Source organism: Salvelinus namaycush, unplaced genomic scaffold (genome assembly GCF_016432855.1).
Source record: "Salvelinus namaycush isolate Seneca unplaced genomic scaffold, SaNama_1.0 Scaffold3, whole genome shotgun sequence".
NCBI classification, from domain to species: Eukaryota; Metazoa; Chordata; class Actinopteri; order Salmoniformes; family Salmonidae; genus Salvelinus; species Salvelinus namaycush.
This window is the reverse complement of record NW_024059896.1, coordinates 1,042,027-1,064,987: the sequence shown is the minus strand read 5'-3', so window position 1 is coordinate 1,064,987 and position 22,961 is coordinate 1,042,027. Positions and strand designations below refer to the sequence as shown.

The following is a 22,961-nucleotide window of genomic DNA, read 5'->3' as shown; positions in this document are numbered from 1 at the left end:
CTCTCTTTTCAATTATTTTTCATTGGGAATCCAGATTTCTAAGGGACAGTTCCTACCGCTTCCAATGGATGTCAACAGTCTTTAGAAATTGGTTGAGGTTTTTCCTTTGCGTAATGAAGAAGTACGGCCATCCAGAATGAGGGTAACTTGAAGTGTACTGTTAGATAGAGGCGCGTGACCAGAAAGCTAGCTACAGTTTGTTTTCCTCCCGTATTGAACACAGATCATCCCGTCTTCAATTTTATCGATTATTTACGTAAAAAAATACCTAAAGTTGTATTACAAAAGTAGTTTGAAATGTTTTGGCAAAGTTTACGGGTAACTTTTGAGATACTTTGTAGTCACGTTGCGCAAGTTGGAACCGGTGTTGTTATGGATCAAACGTGCCAAATAAATGGACATTTTGGATATATATCGACGGAATTAATCGAACATAAGGACAATTTGTGCTGTTTATGGGACATATTGGAGTGCCAACAAAAGAAGCTCGTCAAAGGTAAGGCATGAAATATATTTCTATTTATGCGTTTTGTGTCACGCCTGCAGGGTTGAAATATGCTTCTCTCTCTTTGTTTACTATGGTGCTATCCTCAGATAATAGCATCGTTTGCTTTCGCCGAAAAGCCTATTTGAAATCTGACATGTTGGCTTGATTCACAACAAGTGTAGCTTTAATTTGGTATATTGCATGTGTGATTTTATGAAAGTTTGATATTTATAGTATTTTAGTTGAATTTGGCACTGCATTTTTACTGGCTTTTGGCCAGGTGGGAGGCTAGCGTCCCACATATCCCAGAGAAGTTTTAAGTTTCAGCATTATTCTAAAATTGATTCAATTGTTTTCCCCCCCTCGTCAATCTAAACTCAGCAAAAAAAAGAAACGTCCTCTCACTGTCAACTGCGTTTATTTTCAGCAAACTTAACATGTGTAAATATTTGTTGGAACATAACAAGATTCAATAACAGACATAAACCGAACAAGTTCCACAGACATGTGACTAACTGAAATTGAATAATGTGTCCTTGAACAAAGTGGTGGGGGGGGGGGGTCAAAATCAAAAGTAACAGTCAGTATCTGGTGTGGCCACCAGCTGCATTAAAGGAGGACTGTAGCATCTGATGATGAAACATGATGGAGTCTTAAAGGAGGCCTGTAGCATCTAATGATGAATTACTATGGAGTCTGATGCTTTAAAGGAGAAGTTTACCCAAAATCCAGAAACTCCTAAGTGATTCCATACATTGAAACTAGTCCAGTGGATTTTTTCCCTCTCCCTGTAGTGCTGTACTGAAACAGCTGCAAAACGTGACTCGTGACGTTGCTGGATGCGGGCCTCGCTCTGCTGCTTTGCCAGTTAATTTGTTATTTTATTACAGCTATGGCCTTTGTCTTTCACCTGGAGTTGTTCATTTATTTCTGAGAAAAAAACACTTTTCAACATAAAACATATACAAAATAAACGCAGCAAAAAAAATTACGGGTCTTTTTCAGGACCCTGTCTTTCAAAGAATATTCGTAAAAATCCAAATAACGTCACAGATCTTCATTGTAAAGGGTTGAAACACTGTTTCCCATGCTTGTTCAATGAACAATGAACAATTAATGAACATGCACCTGTGGAACGGTTGTTAAGACACAAACAGCTTACAAGACGGTAGGCAATTAAAGTCACAGTTATGAAAACTTAGGACACTAGAGGCCTTTCTACTGACTCTGAAAAACATCAAAAGAAAGATGCCCAGGGTCCCTGCTCATCTGCGTGAACGTGCCTTAGGCATTCTGCAAGGAGGCATGAGGACTGCAGATGTGGCCAGGTTAATAAATTGCAATGTCCGTACTGTGAGACGCCTAAGACAGCGCCACAGGGAGACAGGACGGACAGCTTATCACCCTCGCAGTGGCAGACCACGTGTAACAACACCTGCACAGGATCGGTACATCCGAACATCACACCTACAGGTACCTACAGGATGGCAACAACAACTGCCCAAGTTACATCAGGAACGCACAATCCCTCCATCGGTGCTCAGACTAGAGGTCGACCGATTATGATTTTTCAACGCCGATACCGATTATTGGAGGACCCAAAAAAAGCCGATACCGATTAATCAGCCGATTATTATTTTTTTTACTTGTAATAATGAAAATTACAACAATACTGAAGGAACACTTATTTTAACTTAATATAATACATCAATAAAATCTATTTAGCCTCAAGTAAATAATGAAACATGTTAAATTTGGTTTAAATTATGCAAAAACAAAGTGTTGGAGAAGAAAGTAAAAGTGCAATATGTGCTATGTAAGAAAGCTAACGTTTCAGTTCCTTGCTCAGAACATGAGAACATATGAAAGCTGGTAGTTCCTTTTAACATGAGTCTTCAATATTCCCAGGTAAGAAGTTTAGGTTGTAGTTATTATAGGAATTATAGGACTATTTCCCTCTATACCATTTGTATTTCATTAACCTTTGACTATTGGATGTTCTTATAGGCACTTTAGTATTGCAAGTGTAACAGTATAGCTTTCGTCCCTCTCCTCGCTCCTCCCTGGGCTCGAACCAGCAACACAACGACAACAGCCACCATCGAAGCAGCGCTACCCATGCAGAGCAAGGGGAACAACTACTAGAAGGCTCAGAGCGAGCGACGTTTGAAACGCTATTAGCGCACGCTAACTAGCTAGCCATTTCACTTCGGTTACACCAGCCTCATCTCGGGAGTTGATAGGCTTGAAGTCATAAACAGCGCAATGCTTGACGCACAACGAAGAGCTGCTGGTAAAACGCACGAAAGTGCTTTTTGAATGAATGTTTAGGCGCCTGCTTCTGCCTACCAGCGTTCAGTCAGAAACTTAGATACTTGTATGCTTGTATGCTAAGTCAGATTATATGCAACGCAGGACACGCTAGATAATACCTAGTAATATCATCAACCATGTGTAGTTAACTAGTAGTTATGATTGATTGTTTTTTATAAGATAAGTTTAATGCTAGCTAGCAACTTACATTGGCTTACTGCATTTGCGTAACAGGCAGTCTCCTTGTGGAGTGGAACGAGAGAGAGGCAGGTCGTTATTGCGTTGGACTAGTTAACTGTAAGGTTGCAAGATTGGATCCCCCGGGCTGACAAGGTGAAAATCTGTCGTTCTGCCCCTGAACAAGGCAGTTAACTCACCGTTCCTAGGCCGTCATTGAAAATAAGAATGTGTTCTTAACTGACTTGCCAAGTTAATTAATGGTATAAAAAAACAAAATTCAGCAAATCGGCGCCCAAAAATACCGATTTACGATTATGAAAACTTGAAATCGGCCCTAATTAATCGGCCATTCCGATTAATCGGCCACTCCGATTAATCGGTCGACCTCTAGCTCAGACTGTCCGCAATTGAATGAGAGAGGCTGGACTAAGGGCTTGTAGCCTGTTGAAAGGCAGGTCCTCCTCACTTCATAGTCTGGGGCGGTGTGTCACAGCATCATCAGACTGAGCTTGTTGTCATTGCAGGCAATCTCAACGGTGTGCGTTACAGGGAAGACATCCTTCTCCCTCATGTGGTACCCTTCATGCAGGGTCATCCTGACATGACCCTCCAGCATGACAATGCCACCAGTCATACTGCTCCTTCTGTGCGTGATCTCCTGCAAGACCGGAATGTCAGTGTTCTGCCATGGCCAGCGAAGAGCCCGGATCTCAATCCCATTGCGCACGTCTGGGACCTGTTGGATCAGAGGGTGAGAGCTAGGGCCATTCCCCCCAGAAATGTCCGGGAACTTGCAGGTGCCTTGGTGGAAGAGTGGGGTAACATCTCACAGCAAGTACTGTCAAATCTGGTGCAGTCCATGAGGAGGAGATGCACTGCAGTACTTAACCTGTTTGGGACAAGGGGGCAGCATTTTCACGTTCAGATGAAAAGTGTGCCCAGAGCAAACTTCCTGCTACTCAGGCCCAGAAGCTAATATATGCATATTATTAGTAATATTGGATAGGAAACACTCTGAAGTTTCTAAAACTGTTTGAATTATGTCTGTGTGTATAACAGAACTCATATGGCAGGCGAAAACCTGAGAAAGATCCAACCAGGAAGTGGGAAATCTGAGGTTTGTAGCTTTCAACTCATTGCCTATCGAATGTACAGTGTCTATGGGGTCATATTGCACTTCCTAAGGCTTCCACTAGATGTCAACAGTCTTAGAACATTGTTTGAAGCTTCTACTGTGAAGGAGGGGGGAATGAGAGCTGTTTCAACCAGAGGTCTGCCAGAGTGGCATGAGCTGATCACGCGCCTAAACGTGAGAGCGACTTGCGTCCCATTGCAATTCTAAAGACAAAGGAATTCTCTGGTTGGAACATTATTGAAGATTTATGTTAAAAACATCCTAAAGATAGATTCTATACATCGTTTGACATGTTTCTACGAACTGTAATATACATGTTTGAACTTTCCATCCAAACTTTCGCCTGGACTTGCCCGCGCCTCGTGAGTTTGGATTTGTTTACCAAACGCGCTAACAAAAGGAGGTATTTGGACATAAATGTTGGACTTTATCGAACAAAACAAACATTTATTGTTGAACTGGGATTCCTGGAAGTGCATTCTGATGAAGATCATCAAAGTGAATATTTAAAACGCTATTTCTGACTCAACAACATGGCGGGTATCTGCATGGCTTGTGTCTGAGCGCCGTAGTCGGATTATTGCATGGTTTGCTTTTTCCGTAAAGCTTTTTTGAAATCTGACACAGCGGTTGCATTAAGGAGAAGTATATCTATAATTCTGTGCATAATACTTGTATCTTTTATCAACTTTTACATGTTTATTATGAGTATTTCTGTAAATTGATGTGCCTCTGAAAATTTGCCGGATGTTTTCGATGCACAACATTACTGACCATAAAGCGCCAATGTAAACTGAGATTTTTGGATATAAATATGAACTTTATCGAACAAAACATACATGTATTGTGTAACATGAAGTCCTATAAGTGCCATTTTATGAAGATCATCAAAGGTTAGTGATACATTTAATTTAATCTATATTTCTGCTTTTTGTCACTCCTCTCTTTGGCTGGAAAATGGCTGTGTGTGTTTTTGTGACTAGGCTCTGACCTAACATAATTATATGGTGTGCTTTCGCTGTAAAGCTTTTTTTGAAATCGGACACGATGGGTAGATTAACAAGAAGTTAAGCTTTAATTTGGTGTATTGCACTTGTGAATGCATCAAAGTTACATATTTCTAAAAAATATTTTTGAATTTAGCGCTCTGCCTTTTCAGCGGAATGTTGTCGAGGGGTTCCACTAGCCATAAGAAGTTAAGACTCCATAATGTTTCATCATTAGATGCTACAGTTCTCCTTTAAGACTCCATAATGTTTCATCATTAGATGCTACAGTCCTCCTTCAAGACTCCCTAATGTTTCATCATTAGATGCTACAGTTCTCCTTCAAGACTCCCTAATGTTTCATCATTAGATGCTACAGGCTACAAATCAACAATGGGTGTCATGAATCTTTACCACTTGCTCTGTAATATGAGTAGTATTTGGATTTCATTCAAACATTTCTTACATGAATATTGAAAATATAAATGTTGATTTTTGTATATATTGTTGAATATAATATACTGTAAGGGTATATCAGTTCCAGGATCTCTGCTAGTGTTAAAGTTATGGGCCATTATATACAGAAAAATTGTGGCGAAATCCTGCCCGACTACGCTAAACTTGCCACGGTTTTGAAAATAGAATTCAGTGGTTCTGTGACTCGCAAACACGACAGCTCGTTGGCTAACAATATCAGACAAGCTCAAAATGAACACCCACAGACCTACTATCACCTGCTTCGTTCAGCTTACTTTGGCATGCTCACTGAAACGGGAATGGAAGACCTATTACCATTCAAACAACTGTTTCTGTCAAACATCTACTTCATCAACTACTTGGGCCCTACTGCCCACATTGGGTTGCCAATCTCGACGCTCTGAGAGCTTGTAAGCACCGCTTTTGATGCATCAAAAGCAAGCCGGGCTAAGAGCCCGGACACCTCGACTTTCGAGCTTAGGCGGGAACCATCACTCCAATTAGAAGGTGCAGCATTAGGGACAGGTGCGGTAAAAGATGACGATCAAAGGGGGTGGCAACCAAGTAACCACCACACTGACAACCACTGCAGTAACAATAGCTATGATGAACGTCCCCAATCTAACAGGTCCCGTAGAGATCAACTTGGCCGATATGTCCCTGCGCCTAACCCTCACAAAGGGTCAGGACACAAGAGTAACAAGCGCAACAAAGTGTTCAACAATGATCTAAACCCTAAGCGAAATGATATAGAAACTCTGATAAGAGATGTACTGCATCGTAAGAAATTTGAGAAAGAGGACAACATAACTAGGCGTAAAATTGTTAGGAAACAAGTCAGCCGAAACTAACGCAATTCGAGAGGACGTCAACATTTCCATTACCCCCGCCCCCACTCCAATCCCTGTCCAGGGACCACTCGTTCTAGATGAGCAGCTTTGCAACAGATGATTCCTCTCCCATTCCGATAGAGGACCCACTGGGTCACATAGGTGAGTTATCCGTCTTGGAAATCGACACAGATTACAAACCGCTCGGTACTCCCAACCCACTCCATTATGTTGGGGATATGATGAGAAAACCCAACTCGAACAGGCCATACCTTTGTTTGACCTGTCACGCTCTGATAGATTCGGGTTTGACAATTTCACTCATATCCGAAACCTTGCTGGATGAACTAAAAGGGGCAGTGGACCCAACAAACCGTTGGTTGAAAACGGAACGTTGCGACACGAAGCTTAGGGGTTTCACCGAAGCTACCTCGCCACTAACCAAGTGTCTCCTACTTAAACTCAACATCGAAAGCGGTTACCATTGACATCGAACGGATGCTTATTGGGATAGATTTAATTGACCGTTTGGTACCACTAATGGATTGGAAAACCAACCAAATCTGGTCACAAATATGTATGCCAACTCTGTTGACTTCACCGCATTCTTCCAAGGCTACCTGTCATACATCATACATTCGACGTCAGCATCTGCCGCAAACCCGGTGAACTTGGTCATGAGTCCGCCATTGGTGACAGATGACAAGGTGAGTTCAACTCGGAACTTAACCGAACATGAGGTTTTCCTGTGTGGCTTGGGTGATTCACCAGCAGACACATACCGACCTCCTCTGATAGGGGGCGTGTGCCTAAACGGCACTATGGTTGAGGATGCCAGACTGGCAACCTTGTCAGAAAAATCTGCAATCAGTTTGGAAATGTTCAACGAAATTTCGAAAACGGCTAACTGCCATCCCCTTGTGCTGAAAACGTTTAGATTTCCACTGGGAACGACTCCCCAGATGACGCTCACCGCAATAGGGGTGTGTGCGCTATCGATCCGCATTGTAACCAAGGAAGTATCTCACTACCTACTGGTTGTCGCAGACCTCCCACATACAGTCTATGTGGGAGCGGACATTTTGGTAAGATTGGGTGTTAAACTCGATACCATACACCAAGTTCTTTGGTCTTTGGCGCAGCCAAACCAACATGCCTTGTCTTTCGACCCGGTGTGAATGGCATCCGGGCAGACTATTCCTGAAGCTTGCAAGGGGATAACTGAGTCCGCCATGATGATTCCGGCAAGAACCACAGAGGTTTCTGTAAGACTGAACCTGGCGTCCGGATACCGGGTGGAAGGCACCACTGCGTTCTTCCAACCCTCTCCGCAACTATTCGACTTGGGGCTAACTATCAATGGCAACCCGCTGTTGGAACTGACCACTAGATCCACTTACCCCCTGGTACAAAATCTGACTCAAGCGGATATTTCCATTCCTCGGCACACTCAGCTAGGAACATTGAACGATTACTCCTTCCATGATTTTGAACTGGTTGTTCCCGTGATTGGGCCTCTTCCATCCTCCCTAGACCTAGATGGCGAGGGAGGTACGCTGTTTACTTGTCTGTCAAAGGCATTCGCAGTAACCCCCATATTGCCACTTGACGACATCAACGTTCAGGCTGGATGTCGATTCTGACATCTGTTCTAAAACCAACCGGTAAGACAACTCAACAAACTGGTTCCGTTGTCTCGTTGGCCAATGACACAGCTCGACCAAGAGTTGCCAAAGGTGGCAAATGCCAAGAACTTCTCCACCGTCGACGTGGCAAACGGTTTCTGGACCATGACTGTCAACCCTCGTGACCAACACAAGTTGGCTTTCTCTTTCTCGAACAAGCTCTTCACGTTCAATCGTTGCCCGCTCGGGTATGTGAACTCCCCCTCAGAGTTCAACATCTTTCTGCACAAGGTAATGCCAGACGCAGCCTCTAGGGGGACGATAATCTATGTGGGCGACGTTCTCATGAGAAGTGAGACTTTGTCACATCACCTCAACGAAATGTTCTCACCCAACTCAGGTGAATTTTGGCCCATTCCTCCTGACAGAGCTGGTGTAACTGAGTCAGGTTTGTAAGCCTCCTTGCTCGCACATGCTTTTTCAGTTCTGCCCACAAATTTTCTATGGGATTGAGGTCAGGGCTTTGTGATGGCTACTCCAATACCTTGACTTTGTTGTCCTTTTCTCCAAAAAGTACAATCTTTGTCCCTATGTGCAGTTGCAAACCGTAGTCTGGCTTTTTTATGGCGGTGTTGTTCCTTGCGGAGCGGCCTTTCAGGTTATGTCGATATAGGACTTGTTTTACTGTGGATATAGATACTTTTGTACCCGTTTCCTCCAGCATCTTCACAAGGTCCTTTGCTGTTGTTCTGGGAATGATTTTCACTTTTCGCACCAAAGTACGTTCATCTCTAGGAGACTGAAAATGCTTCTCCTTCCAGAGCAATATGACAGCTGCGTGGTCCCATGGTGTTTATACTTGCGTACTATTGTTTGTACAGATAAACGTGGTACCTTCAGGCGTTTGGAAATTGCTCCCAAGGATGAACCAGACTTGGCTGATTTCTTTTGATTTTCTCCTGGTGTCAAGTTGGAAGGTAGGCCTTGAAATACATCCACAGGTACACCTCCAATTGACACAAATTATGTCAATTAGCCTATCAGAAGCTTCTAAAGCCATGACATCATTTTCTGGAATTTTCCAAGCCGTTTAAATCTCTAGCCACTTTAATAATCTAAAACTGATTAAATTGTATTTTTACCTCATTAAAATGTACAAACTACACCCCGTAATGACAAAGCAAAAACAGGAATAGGTCTGTGAGTATAACAGAACTGAAATGGCAGGTGAAAACCTGAGGAAAATCCACCCAGGAAATGCTTTTATTTTGAAATGCCTGTTTTTCCATTGAAAGCCTATCCACCATACAAAGACTTATGACGCAGGTCACTATCTCTATTGTAGAAAAAAGCTGCCGTTCTACCCTTGAGCAAGGCAGTTAACCTGCAACAACTGTTCCCCGCACCGATAACGTGTACATCGATTAAGGCAGCCCCCGCACCACTCTGATTCAGAGGGGTTGGGTTCAATGCGGAAGACACATTTAGGGTGAATGGATTCAGTTGTGACTGACTAGATATCCCCTTTCCTTTCCCATCCCAGTCCTCCTTTAAGACTCCATAATGTTTCATCATTAGATGCTACAGTCCTCCTTTAAGAGAGATCTTTGATGAAAACCTGCTCCAGAGCAGAACCTGCTGCTTGAACAGAGTTCTGAGTATAGGGTCTGAATACTTAAGTAAATGTAATATTTCAGTTTTTGTATTTTTTGATAAATTAGCAAAATTATCAAACAAAAATGTTTAGTATTGTGTTTTTAGAAAAAGTCTGTAATGTAACAAAATATGGAAAAAGTCAAGGGGTCTGAATACTTTCAGGAGGCACTGTACTCTCCGATAGCAACGGCCAATAGCAGACCACTTCCTGTATCAGGGACATAGTCGCTCCCGTCTTCCATGTGTGAAAGGTAACCTGGTGAATATCATAGAATCAGGGTTCTGTTAGGTAACCTGGTGAATATCATAGAATCAGGGTTCTGTTAGGTAACCTGGTGAATATCATAGAATCAGGGTTCTGTTAGGTAACCTGGTGAATATCATAGAATCAGGGTTCTGTTAGGTAACCTGGTGAATATCATAGAATCAGGGTTCTGTTAGGTAACCTGGTGAATATCATAGAATCAGGGTTCTGTTAGGTAACCTGGTGAATATCATAGAATCAGGGATCTGTTAGGTAACCTGGTGAATATCATAGAATCAGGGTTCTGTTAGGTAACCTGGTGAATATCATAGAATCAGGGTTCTGTTAGGTAACCTTCAGTTCTATTTCAGTGACTCGTTAGTCTCTCACTTTGGAGATATAGTCAACTACCATAGAGCTCATATACTCTCCAATGCCAAGTCTAGACAGGATCATCCCTCAGAGGTCCCCACTCTACTCACTGTATGTGTAGTGATGTCCAGTCAGTAGAACCTCATGAAGGTACATCACCACAACATGCTGCATTACAGATCTCTTGAACAGAGATGCCTTTGAACAATGCCTATGTCGTAGCCATACCTCTGGTGGATTGAGCCATCAAGCCCTCCGGAGGTGTCAGATCCTTGCTACTATAGAACCTCATGAAGGTATGGGGGTGTAGCTCATTATACGGATATAATGGCTAAAGTAAAGCAGTTTTAAATAAATCTAATTTCTACTCTTTCCAGTGGCTCCAACAGCGGCAATAACCTCAAGCACAAGAGAAAAATCCCAGGATGGGACTTGTTTGGCTACTGGACGTAGGTGACCCTTCATAAAACAGATCAGGGGGTGTTCCACTTTATAGTTGTTGCAGCCTAAATGGCAGCCAAATATACATTTATAGTTGAAAAGGCTTTCCTTCGTCAGAAAGCAGAGTCGCTCTGAAACAGAGCAAACAAAGGGCCTGTTCTGTTATAATCTCCACCCGGCACAGCCAGAAGAGGACTGGCCACCCCTCATAGCCTGGTTCCTCTCTAGGTTTCTTCCTAGGGAGTTTTTCCTAGCCACCGTGCTTCTACACCTGCATTGCTTGCTGTTTGGGGTTTTAGGCTGGGTTTCTGTACAGCACTTTGAGATATCAGCTGATGTACGAAGGGCTATATAAATAAATTTGATTTGATTGATTTGTTTCTGATCTCACCATCTGTTAAATACACACCCCTTATTGTGCTATAGTGAGTGTGTGGCTCTAGCACTCTGAATAGAGTTTATTCTCAAGGAGAGCGGTCACGTGTGTTGAGAAGCAGAGGATCACTGGTTTGAGCCTGGTATGGGGACAGTGGAGGAATTTCAACTGTTAGCAGCACACTGGCATCAGTTACACATTTTATTAATAAAGTTAGTCATTTCCAAATGAACCATGTTCTTTAAGGTCAATATGTTGGAGTTCAGGCTTTATTTGACCTGTTAAAGTAGGAAATGAAATGAACTTTGTCCTAACTTTCATCAACTAACTTTCATCAAGGTTTTATATGGTCTATTGGTTTCTCTCTTTTCATTGGCAGAATCCTTTTTCAGTGTTATGATATTCATAACATCCATATCCACCAGTTCATCTTCCTGTCAACTAACAGAACTCTGCTGGTTGTCCTGGTAACAGATACCAGTCTATCTTCCTGTCAACAAACAGAACACTGCTGGTTGTCCTGGTAACAGATACCAGTGGGCAGATCTATTGTATTTGTTCAAACTAAACTACAGCACTTACTTTGATGTGTCAAATCTGATCCTTTCTTCTCTCCTCCTCCTCTCACAGTTCCACTCAGCCCCGTTGTTTTCCTGCAGTCCACCAGCAGCACAGACAACCTCTTCATACCCAGCAGTAAGGCGCTACCGGGAGAGACATGACACAGGGACTCCAGGAGGGAGGAAGGGCTAGCGTTGTCCTGGTAATCATAAAGAGGGGACACAGACACATATCATTATGGATGCTGATGTCACTGTTGACATGAAGTGCATTACAGACACCCAGCCCAGATCCAGATAGAGCAAGCTGTATGCTAGACCAGACCAAGCTGTACCATCTGGTGTTCTGTTCTGGAGAGACTCTTCTCTGACTCGTCAGCATCAGGATGTTGTTGAGGCTCCCCAAAGGATCCACGATAGTCACGTCTCTCTCCTGTGTGAACGAGAACAGCAAACAGACGGTAAACTTATGACCATCTATTACAATCAAGAGGCATGAATATGTGTAAAATGGCCACTTTCATCATGATTTTGTCAAATATTGTTTGTGTTGCAAATGCATAGGGTCATTTCCACAAAATGGGTGCCTTTAACATCCCTTTGATATTTTAAGTGAATTTTAAAAGCCTGTTATATTAGATGAGGTGAACTTTAATGTAGACCACATGGAGAATGAGAATTCAATAATCAAAGTCCCAAAAATATATGTACCAATGGCAGATTGTCCCTTTAACAATTCCCACAGTACTGAACAACATATTCAAGTGTAGAACTGAAGTAGAATGCCCGGTTAAAACAACACATTATTTCAAGAACTGCATAGTGCCCGTTTTTAAGACAGTACTCACTGTTGGTAATCTGATCTTCATCCTCCTCCTTTTTCACTCCCAAAACGTCGGCCTCCTCTTTTATTGAGATAGCCTCCTCTTCCTCTTTTACTCTAAAAGGTTCTTCCTCTTTCACTACATTCTCTTCTTTCATTGTTATGGCATCTTCCTCCTTTTTGATTCTGAAAGCTTCTACCTCCTCCTCTTCCACTTTGACAACCTCTTTCCCATCTTCCCCTTTCACTGTAATATCATCCTCTTCTTCTTTCAATGTGATAGCTTCCTCTTCCTCCTTTTTCATCCTGAAAGCTTCTTCCTCTCCTTTCATCAGAGCTTCTTTCTCCGTCGAGCTTAGTGAGCTCATGCTCTGGGCGATTAGCCTAGTGCATTATCAATTTAACACATTTACAAATTTAACAAGCAAATTACGTTTAAATGAACTAGTAGATAAGTAAACAGAATTATATTCAAAACACTAAGAGTAAAATACACAAGATTGGTCTAAAGCGCTTCAATGTTTCGGTTTTAGGTTCGCTAGCAAATCACCACGTTGGTTGAATCAGAAGCCTTTTGTCGCTGTTGAAGAAGCCTCCAGTTCCGTCCACTAGATTATACGTCACGCAAGCAGCATCACCTGAAAGACTCAAATCGCCATCTGCTGACTGGAGTGGGTAACGCAGATTGGAAAAATATTAATTACAATGTTTATTCTTGCAAGCAATGTCATGAGAGGTAATAAGAAATAAAAAAACAGATGTTATGTTTTCTCTTACTTCTTACAGCCAATACTTTACTCCATTAGGTAGGATTAGGTGACAGATTAAAGAGTTTTCATTTTTATGTCATAGTTGTTCTGAACCCCCTGCCTGCAAGTCGTCTAAATTAGCCTAAGTGATTTGTATTTTCCTTCAACTTTCTGAAGAGGAAAAAGCCCTGAAATGCCCCTGTCTGAGTGCATTTGTCGACCATTATGTTTAGCTGTTGGGCGATTATGCTAATGACAACCATCTTCTGGTTGATGGAAAAGCTTTCCCAAAAACCTTGTCAATTAAATGTTAACTACAAAGTAGTCTATGCCTACCTGGCATAATGATATCATGATTATTTGCATCAATCCTGTTGTGATTTGTTCAGCAAACTCTGCAATCACATGTGTGCTACAGAGACACCACCAACCAAGCAAGGCTCTTGCTGGTGCCACTTGAATTAACGGGTATCTACGCACAAAAATGAAAATTTCTTAGATTTTTCTCAGACTTCAAAAGTGGTCTCCTGATGTGGTTTAAGTATTGTTGGGGACTTAGAACATCCAATATAGTTGTTTTTCTATTAACAGTGTGATTTAGAGAGAAAAACAGAAAAACAGGGACAAATGTGAAACCTGGAAAAACTGAGAAAATGGAATTAGGTTAAAAAAGAAAAGAAAATGGATTTTATAGGGCCCTAAATATTCTATTCATATTCTCTCATTACTGGATTATCTAGGGATAGTGTAGAGTAACAGCTGTGTCCTGAAGTGACCTTTAACCTCCCTGCTCCTCAATACTTCTTCCACTGGATCAAAGCTTCAGCCAAGTAGGATACATGATAGTGGCAACACATGGAGCTGGGTTGGATATAGTCATGGTAGGATACATGATAGTGGCAACACATGGAGCTGGGTGGATATAGTAATGGTAGGATACATGATAGTGGAAACACATGTAGTTGGGTTGGATATTGTCATGGTAGGATACATTGGGCGGCAAGATGTTCTTTACCATTCGGCTATCAGATTTGCCACCAATGCTCCTTATAGGACACCTCACTGCACTCTATACTCCTCTGTAAACTGGTTATCTCTGTATACCAGTCGCAAGACCCACTGGTTTAATGCTTATTTATAAAACCCTCTTAGGCCTCACTCACCCCTATCTAAGATATCTACTGCAGCCCTCATCCTCCACATACAACACCCGTTCTGCCAGTCACATTCTGTTAAAGGTCCCCAAAGCACACACATCCCTGGGTCGCTCCTCTTTTTAGTTCGCTGCAGCTAGCGACGGGAACAAGCTGCAAAAAACACTTAAACTGGACAGTTTTATCTCCATCTCTTCATTCAAAGACTCAATCATGGACACTCTTACTGACAGTTGTGGCTGCTTCGCGTGATGTATTGTTGTCTCTACCTTCTTGCCTTTGTGCTCTTGTCTGTGCCCAATAATGTTTGTACCATGTCTTGTGCTGCTATCATGTTGTGTTGCAAACATGTTGTGTTGCTGCCATGTTGTGTTGCTACCAGGTTGTTGTTATGTGGTGTTGCTACCATGTTGTTGTTATGTTGTGTTGCTACCATATTGTTGTTATGTTGTGTTGCTACCATGTTGTTGTTATGTGGTGTTGCTACCATGTTGTTGTTATGTTGTGCTGCTACCATGTTGTGTTGCTACCATGTTGTGTTGCTGCCATGTTGTGTTGCTACCAGGTTGTTGTCATGTGGTGTTGCTTCCATGTTGTTGTTATGTTGTGTTGCTACCATGTTGTTGTTATGTGGTGTTGCTAACATGTTGTGTTGCTAACATGTTGTTGTTATGTTGTGTTGCTACCATGATGTTGTTATGTGGTGTTGCTACCATGTTGTTGTTATGTTGTGTTGCTACCATGTTGTTGTTATGTGGTGTTGCTACCATGTTGTTGTTATGTTGTGTTGCTACCATGTTGTTGTCATGTGGTGTTGCTAACATGTTGTGTTGCTAACATGTTGTTGTTATGTGGTGATGCTACCATGTTGTGTTGCCACCATGTTGTTGTTATGTTGTGTTGCTACCATGTTGTTGTTATGTGGTGTTGCTACCATGTTGTTGTTATGTGGTGCTGCTACCATGTTGTGATGCTACCATGTTGTTGTTATGTTGTGTTGCTACCAAGTTGTGCTGCTGCCATGTCATGTTGCTACCATGTTGTTGTTATGTGGGGTTGCTACATGTTATAATAACATGTATGATTTATATAAAGTTCTTTAGTAAAAAAACATTAGTGACATAATTTAGTATTTAATATTACATAGTACACTTTAATAATTGTAATATGTATGTTTAAATGACTACTAAAGTTTTTGAATAAAATAAAAGGTTTGAAAGAAAATGTAATTTACCTTCAATGAAATATATCTCTCTCTCTTTCTCTCCCTCTATCTCTCCCCTTGGCTGGGAATGTTAAGGGTCAAGAAGTTGTGAATCTAGGGGGGCCCTTGCACACAGGGGAACTATATGATTGTAACAGTATAACTTTACGTCCGTCCCCTCGCCCAAACCCGGGCGCGAACCAGGGACCCTCTGCACACATCAACAACAGTCACCCATCGTTACCCATCGCTCCACAAAAGCCGTGGCCCTTGCAGAGCAAGGCGAACCACTACTTCAATGTCTCAGAGCAAGTGACGTCAACGACTGAAAGGCTGCTAGCGCGCACCACCGCTAACTAGCTAGCCATTTCACATCGGTTACATGTACACAAAATAACTAACAACCTGGACCCCAAGGTGTCTTTCAAAAAATATGTTTTACTAACGACCTAAAGAGATAATTTTTACCCTTTTAAAAATAGTTATGGGGGGAGGTCCTTGGGATGTCTGTCTTTGAAAGGATCATTGTAATCTTTAAGATGTCCCCTTTACTGATGACCTAAACAGATACATTTTACCCCCCATAAAAGACTGTCCGAGGGATGTCTCAGTCAACCCCCCCAAAATAAGCCCCAGAGGCCTCACACCATCCTCTATGGAAGGGTCATTGTACTCTTTAACTATACTTCCTTTACTGACGACCTAAACAGATCACTTTTACCCTTTAAAAAATAGTTGTCAGCTATCCAGATTTAATGGTCAAGAGATTGTGAACCTAGAGGGGCCCTTGCACACATGTTGTGTTTAGGTAAACGTTTTCTGTTTATGAAGGAATAAATGATTGAGAGGATATAGACCACAAAAAAAAGATAATTGTATTCTTAACGATGTGCCCTTTACTAATGACTTAAACAGATCATTTAACTCTGTGAATAACCTTTTACTGCAGGGGGCTAAATCAGGGGCCTTCAATGCTGCAGAAATGTTTTGGTACCTTTCCCCAGATCTGTGCCTCAACACAATCCTGTCTCGGAGCTCTAAGGACAATTCCTTCAACCTCATGGCTAGGTTTTTGCTCTGATCTGCACTGTCAACTGTGGGACCTTATATAGACAGGTGTGTGCCTTTCCAAATCATGTCCAATCAATTGAATTTACCACAGGTGGACTCCATTCTAGTTGTAGAAACATCTCAAGGATGATCAATGGAAACAGGATGCACCTGAGCTCAATTATGAGTCTCATATAGCAAAGGGTCTGAATACTTATGTAAATCATTGTTTTGTGTTTAAAACATTTGCAAAAATGTATAAAAAACTTGTTTCCGCTTTGTCATTATGGGGTATTGTGTGTAGATTGCTGAGGAAATTGTTTCATTTAATACATTTTTTAATAAGGCTGTAACATAACAAAATGGGAAAAAGTCAAGGGGTCTGAATACTTTCCAAAGAAACTGTAAGTGATTGAGGAGAAAGCATAATTGCTATATTCTAATTAAAATCATTGACCCATAAGGGAACATATGACCAAAGCAATGCGTGACCCATACAGAATTCAAAATATATTAATCTCAATGAGAAATATAATTAAATAAACAAATGTTTGCATAACCAAAGACATGAAAACTGGTAGGGAACATTGTATTTAGCTAGGATTTCATATGGCCAGGAAGGTTGCTGAGAATAACAATAGACAATAGTTAATGTTGCTAGTTTAGGGATGAAGATAGTGAAGGTTCATTATGTTAAAGATGTTTTTTATTTTGACGTGGAAACAATGTTTATTGGAAAGTAAAACAAAGAACTCTTCATTGAGAAAATGATAAACAGCAATCCGTGGGAGAGTTGTGGTGGATATTATAAAATAAGGATCTGCTGGAGTCCAAGTCAAACCAAGATTCTTTATTTCTGAGCTCAGAGAGAATAACAGTTACACAGCGCAGTGTAGACAGTCTGAATTCCTGAAGCATTGGGTGATGGGCACATATCTTTATAGTTTCCTGTTCCTGGGAGGGATATTATTCATACAAGGATGCAGGTGCAGCTGGTTTGCAACACAGGATGATACTCCCAGGAACAGGAGATTATAATAGGTCAGTTTCACAAGGTTAGTCTGTGGTGGTTAATGTCTGTGTTACCAAATGAGGAGAGACAAACTTCACACACCAATCAGAGTTATACTTAAACTACATATTTAATAAGAAGATCTTTGCAATGACTTTCAACAATTCACTATTTCTAATGAACCGTTGAGTGGCAACACAATGGCTACTGAGATCTTTTATAGCAAAGATCCACCCCCTAGTCGACATAAACCACAGATATTAGGAACAGTTCACAAAGTGAGATTTTATAATGAGAAAGGAGTATCCCGTAGCCAGAGAGCATTCACTATAAATTATCGTTCAGTTTGGTCCCTAAAACAAGGTTCTAATCTCGTTCCTAGTACTTCATAGCACAAAAACACCAACTCATCCAATGGCATAACTCAATTGTCAACTCTAAATACTCCCATCTCAAGTAAAACCCCTTCTTGACCCCACTCCTGGACAAGCTCACTGAGGGGAGTGAGCCTCTAGGTCATACACTATCCCAGGATAAGTGCAACATCAGAGAGGACATGCAATGGTTCCAGACACTGCCATACACCTCCCCCCAATGCCAAAGGAGGGAGTGACTTGCGCACAGACATTGTGGAAACCAGTAATTGGTTCCCCATTAATCACACCATCCCTTCACATAGTTTAACAGATACATTCACATATGAAGACAATGTTCCCTCCCTTCCTGATATTCTGCATAGCACCAGAGACATGTGAAAGACAAGCCTGACCTCTCCCCTCTCTGATATCACATCAGCATATTATGCAGATAAGACATCTTAATTGTCTATGTTACCCAACTAATTCTGATTCATCCGCCACAAGTCACATACTCAGATATGTGGACACATACAATTAACATTTTGCATTACAGAGTCTGTGAACATTTTCATTTCATTAAATCATCAGTGGGCCAACATTGCAAATGTAAACAACGGAACAAATGCATCACATCCAAATATCACTTGATTATCTGCAGTGCTGGAGGAATGACACACAGATTGACACACACACAGTGTCAGAGTTTAAAAAAGGACCATTTAAAACAGAAGGAATCTGACCTACTCTATATTCAAACTCCATATTCAATTCATGTTTTCTAATAAAAACATACAAATATATGTTTTAGTATACTTTGTACAATTCAAGTTCATATGGTAAAAACAGGTAATCATTATCAGTCAACAATATAAGACAGCAAGTCCCCTGTGTGTATTCTCTCATGCCATTTCAGCTCCCCCGGCTGGTTGAAACTCATTCCACATTGGGAGCAGTGTTAAGGGTTCTCCCCGTGTGTATTCTCTCATGTCTTTTCAGGTTCCCTAAATCATTACAACTCTTTCCACACTGGGAGCAGTGATAAGGCTTCTCCCCTGTGTGTTTTCTCTCATGTCTTTTCAGGTTCCCTAAATCATTACAACTCTTTCCACACTGGGAGCAGTGATAAGGCTTCTCCCCTGTGTGTATTCTCTCATGTCTTTTCAGATCCCCTGACTGGTTAAAACACTTGCCACACTGGGAGCAGTGGTAAAGATTCTCCCCTGTGTGTATTCTCTCATGCCAATTCAGATCCGCAGGCCATTTGAAACCCTTTCCACACTGGGAGCAATGGTAAGGCTTCTCCCCTGTGTGTGTTCTCTCATGTCTTTTCAGGTTACCTACCTGGCTAAAACTCTTTCCACACTGGGAGCAGTGGTAAGGCTTCTCCCTTGTGTGTATTCTCTCATGTTGTTTCAGGTCCGATAAGTGGTTAAAACCCTTTTCACAGTGGGAACACTGGTGTCTTCTTGGTGGTTTGGACGTCCCTGGCTCTGGTTCCTCTGAGTCTGGTCTTTCTCCTGCCAAAGACAGTGTTTAAAAAAAAAATTGAGATCTGAATGAAACCTCCACATGATAAAACGGCCTTGCTACGAGGGTAAATCCTAATCAGATCGCTCAATAACCTAAGGCCAGTTTTAACAATCTTGGTGTGATTTTAAAACACATGTTGTAGAGTTTCCTGGTAATTACTGATAATGTTTACATTACTTATTTATTCATTCTGTTTTACAAGTCAGAACACAAAAAATTAAACCGTTCTTGGACACTGAAGACATAGATGTCGCTTAATTTCAATCGAGCAGGTGGTTCTAAATATATAACTTTCATAGCTGTATGTATGATACAGAATGCGACCTACAGTCGTGGCCAAAAGTTTTGAGAATGACACAAATATTAATTTCCACAGTTTGGTGCTTCAGTGTCTTCAGATATTTTTGTCAGATGTTACTATGAAATACTGAAGTATAATTACAAGCATTTCATAAGTGTCAAAGGCTTTTATTGGCAATGACATGAAGTTGATGCAATGAGTCAATATTTGCAGTGTTGACCCTTCTTTTTCAAGACCTCTGCAATCCACCCTGGTGTCAATTAACTTCTGGGCCACATCCTAACTGATGGCATCCCATTCTTGCATAATAAATGCTTGGAGTTTGTCAGAATGTGGGTTTTTGTTTGTCCACCCGCCTCTTGAGGATTGACCACAAGTTCTCATTGGGATTAAGGTCTGGGGAGATTCCTGGCCCTGGACCCAAAATATTGATGTTTTGTTCCCCGAGCCACTTATCACGTTTGCCTTACGGCAAGGTGCTCCTTCATGCTGGAAAAGGAATTGTTCGTCACCGAACTGTTACTGGATGGTTGGGAGAAGTTGCTCTCGGAGGATGTGTTGGTGGCATTCCTTATTCATGGCTGTGTTCTTAGGCAACATTGTGAGTGAGCCCACACCCTTGGCTGAAAGCAACCCCACACATGAATGGTCTCAGGATGCTTTACCGTTGGCATGACACAGGACTGATGGAAGCGCTCACCTTGTCTTCTCCGGACAAGCTTTTTTCCAGATGCCCCAAACAATCGAAAAGGGGAATCATCAGAGAAAATGACTTTACCCCAGTCCTCAGCAGTCCAATCCCTGTACCCTTTGCAGAATATCAGTCTGTGTGCAGATGCACTCACACCTGCCTGTTGCCATTCCTGAGCAAGCTCTGTACTGGTGGTGCCCTGTTCCCGCAGCTGAATCAACTTTAGGAGACGGTCCTGGCGCTTGCTGGACTTTCTTGGGTTCCCTGAAGCCTTCTTCACAACAATTAAACCGCTCTGAAGCCTTCTTCACAACAATTGAACCGCTCTCCTTGAAGTTCTTGATGATCCGATAAATGGTTGATTTAGGTGCAATCTTACTGGCAGCAATATCCTTGCCTGTGAAGCCTTTTTTGTGCAAAACAATAATGACGGCACGTGTTTCCTTGCAGGTAACTGAGGAAGAACAATGATTCCAAGCACCACCCTCCTTCTGAAGCTTCCAGTTTTGGGGGGGGATTCAGTTCATTTGCATGGCAAAGAGGGAATTTGCAATTAATTACAACTCATCTGATCACTCTTCATAACATTCTGGAGTATATGCAAATTGCCATCATACAAACTGAGGCAGCAGACTGAAAATTCATATTTGTGTCATTCTCAAAACGTTTGGCCACAACTTTACACACTTCCTTAAACATAAAATAAGTAAATAAGTCATTTTATGTGGAAGTCCAAAACTTGTTTTGACGTCGAAGACACAAAGCACATCAGTAAAATCTCCCCGTTGTCGAAAGGGTGTAGCGGTATTAATTAGAGAAGGGTAAAGAAGATTTTGTTCGGGCGCCAGGCAGGTATTAACCATGCCGAAAGAAAAATAGTAGAACAGCGAGAGTACCACTACCAGACCCACACACATCAGCAGAAGAGACTGCCTAGAGTGTAGCCTATTGACCAGATAGCCAGCGGAGAGAAAAAAGAATACACACCCTATAGATCCCACATCACAGCACAGTCCTTCCACAATTCTTGGTAACCCCACCAAGCATACCTCATATAATAATAATGGCAGAGCAAATAAACAGCAACTTCATACAATAAAGAATGAACCCAGTCATCACACAGAGGATTTGCAATAGTTTGTATTCTCTTCCAGGGGAGGAGTGCAGAGGGTATGAATGTGTGGTGTTCATATACACACTAGTCCAGCGGGAAGAGAAAGAGAGAAAGGGAACAAGAGGGCTTAGATGTGGTCTTGAGGGTGCAGGTGTACGATCTGACTGTCCGATGGTGTGTTGGGTTGTAGTTGAACGCTTTGCAACAATGTTGCTACTAATCCCTTTGATCCATAACCGTCGCGGTCCCAAATGAGAACAACCACGTCGTCGAGCGATCACACCGAGGATTGATCCAAACACTGTACAACCACATACGCTGAAGACAAACAAAAAACCTCTCAGCATAGCACACACAACCAAAACTGTCGCGCCACCCAAGAGCTCCTCCCCAAAGAGCTGAACGAGCTCTTTTATTTCCTCCTTCCTACTGCTCATGCGCTCTTAAAGTGGCAGCGCACGGTGAAGGCTCTGTGCAGGATTTCGCCACATGGGTTCGACACATGCTGTGTAAATGGCCCAATTTCTTATTTAGACGTTCACAGATTTTCAACATTTTGACTATCGCTGATGTATAGTTCGGGTAAAGTAAAAAATAAAGTGAAATATTTGGCAAGATGTTCCTAAAACTGATAGTTACTACAATAAACAAAAATATAAACGCAACATGTAAAGTGTTGGATGTTCCATGAGCTGCAAAAAAGATTGCAGAATTCTTTACATCCCTGTTAGTGTAACGTTCGTTCTCCTCCTCGTCTGAGGAGGAGCAAGGATCGGACCAATATGCAGCATAGGTTGAATCCATAATGATTTATTTAAAGACGAACACGAAGCACACTTGAACAACTACAAAATAACAAACGACGTAAACAGACCTGAACATGAGAACTTACAGACAACGAAGAACGCACGAACAGGAACAAACGAAACAGTCCCGTGTGGCACAAACACTGACACAGGAACAATCACCCACAAACAAACAGTGTGAACAGCCTACCTAAATATGGTTCTCAATCAGAGGAAACGTAAAACACCTGCCCCTGATTGAGAACCATATCAGGCTAATTAACAATTAACCTAAACATAGAAACACATAACATAGAATGTCCACCCCAACTCATGCCCTGACCATACTAAACAAAGACAAAATAAAGGAAATCAGGTCAGGAACGTGACAGTTAGTTAACATTTATTCTTGCCAAGATAATCCATCCGCCTGACAGGTGTGGCATATCAAGCTGATTAAACAGCATGATCATTACACAGGTGCACCTTGTGCTGGGGATAATAAAA

General features: G+C 41.8%; 1 protein-coding gene across 1 annotated transcript in view; it reads right to left on the bottom strand.

Moving 5' to 3' along the window:
- The window catches only part of LOC120039789 (zinc finger protein 850-like), a 62,811-nt gene extending 43,003 nt beyond the window's left edge, over positions 1–19,808 (bottom strand). The window contains exons 1-2 of the mRNA XM_038985168.1: positions 19,787–19,808; positions 19,074–19,544 (exon numbers count right to left, since the gene is read on the bottom strand). Coding sequence (XP_038841096.1) covers positions 19,074–19,544; positions 19,787–19,808 — 493 coding nt within the window. The remainder of the gene's footprint in view (positions 1–19,073; positions 19,545–19,786) is intronic.
- Between the last annotated feature and the right edge of the window lie 3,153 nt (positions 19,809–22,961).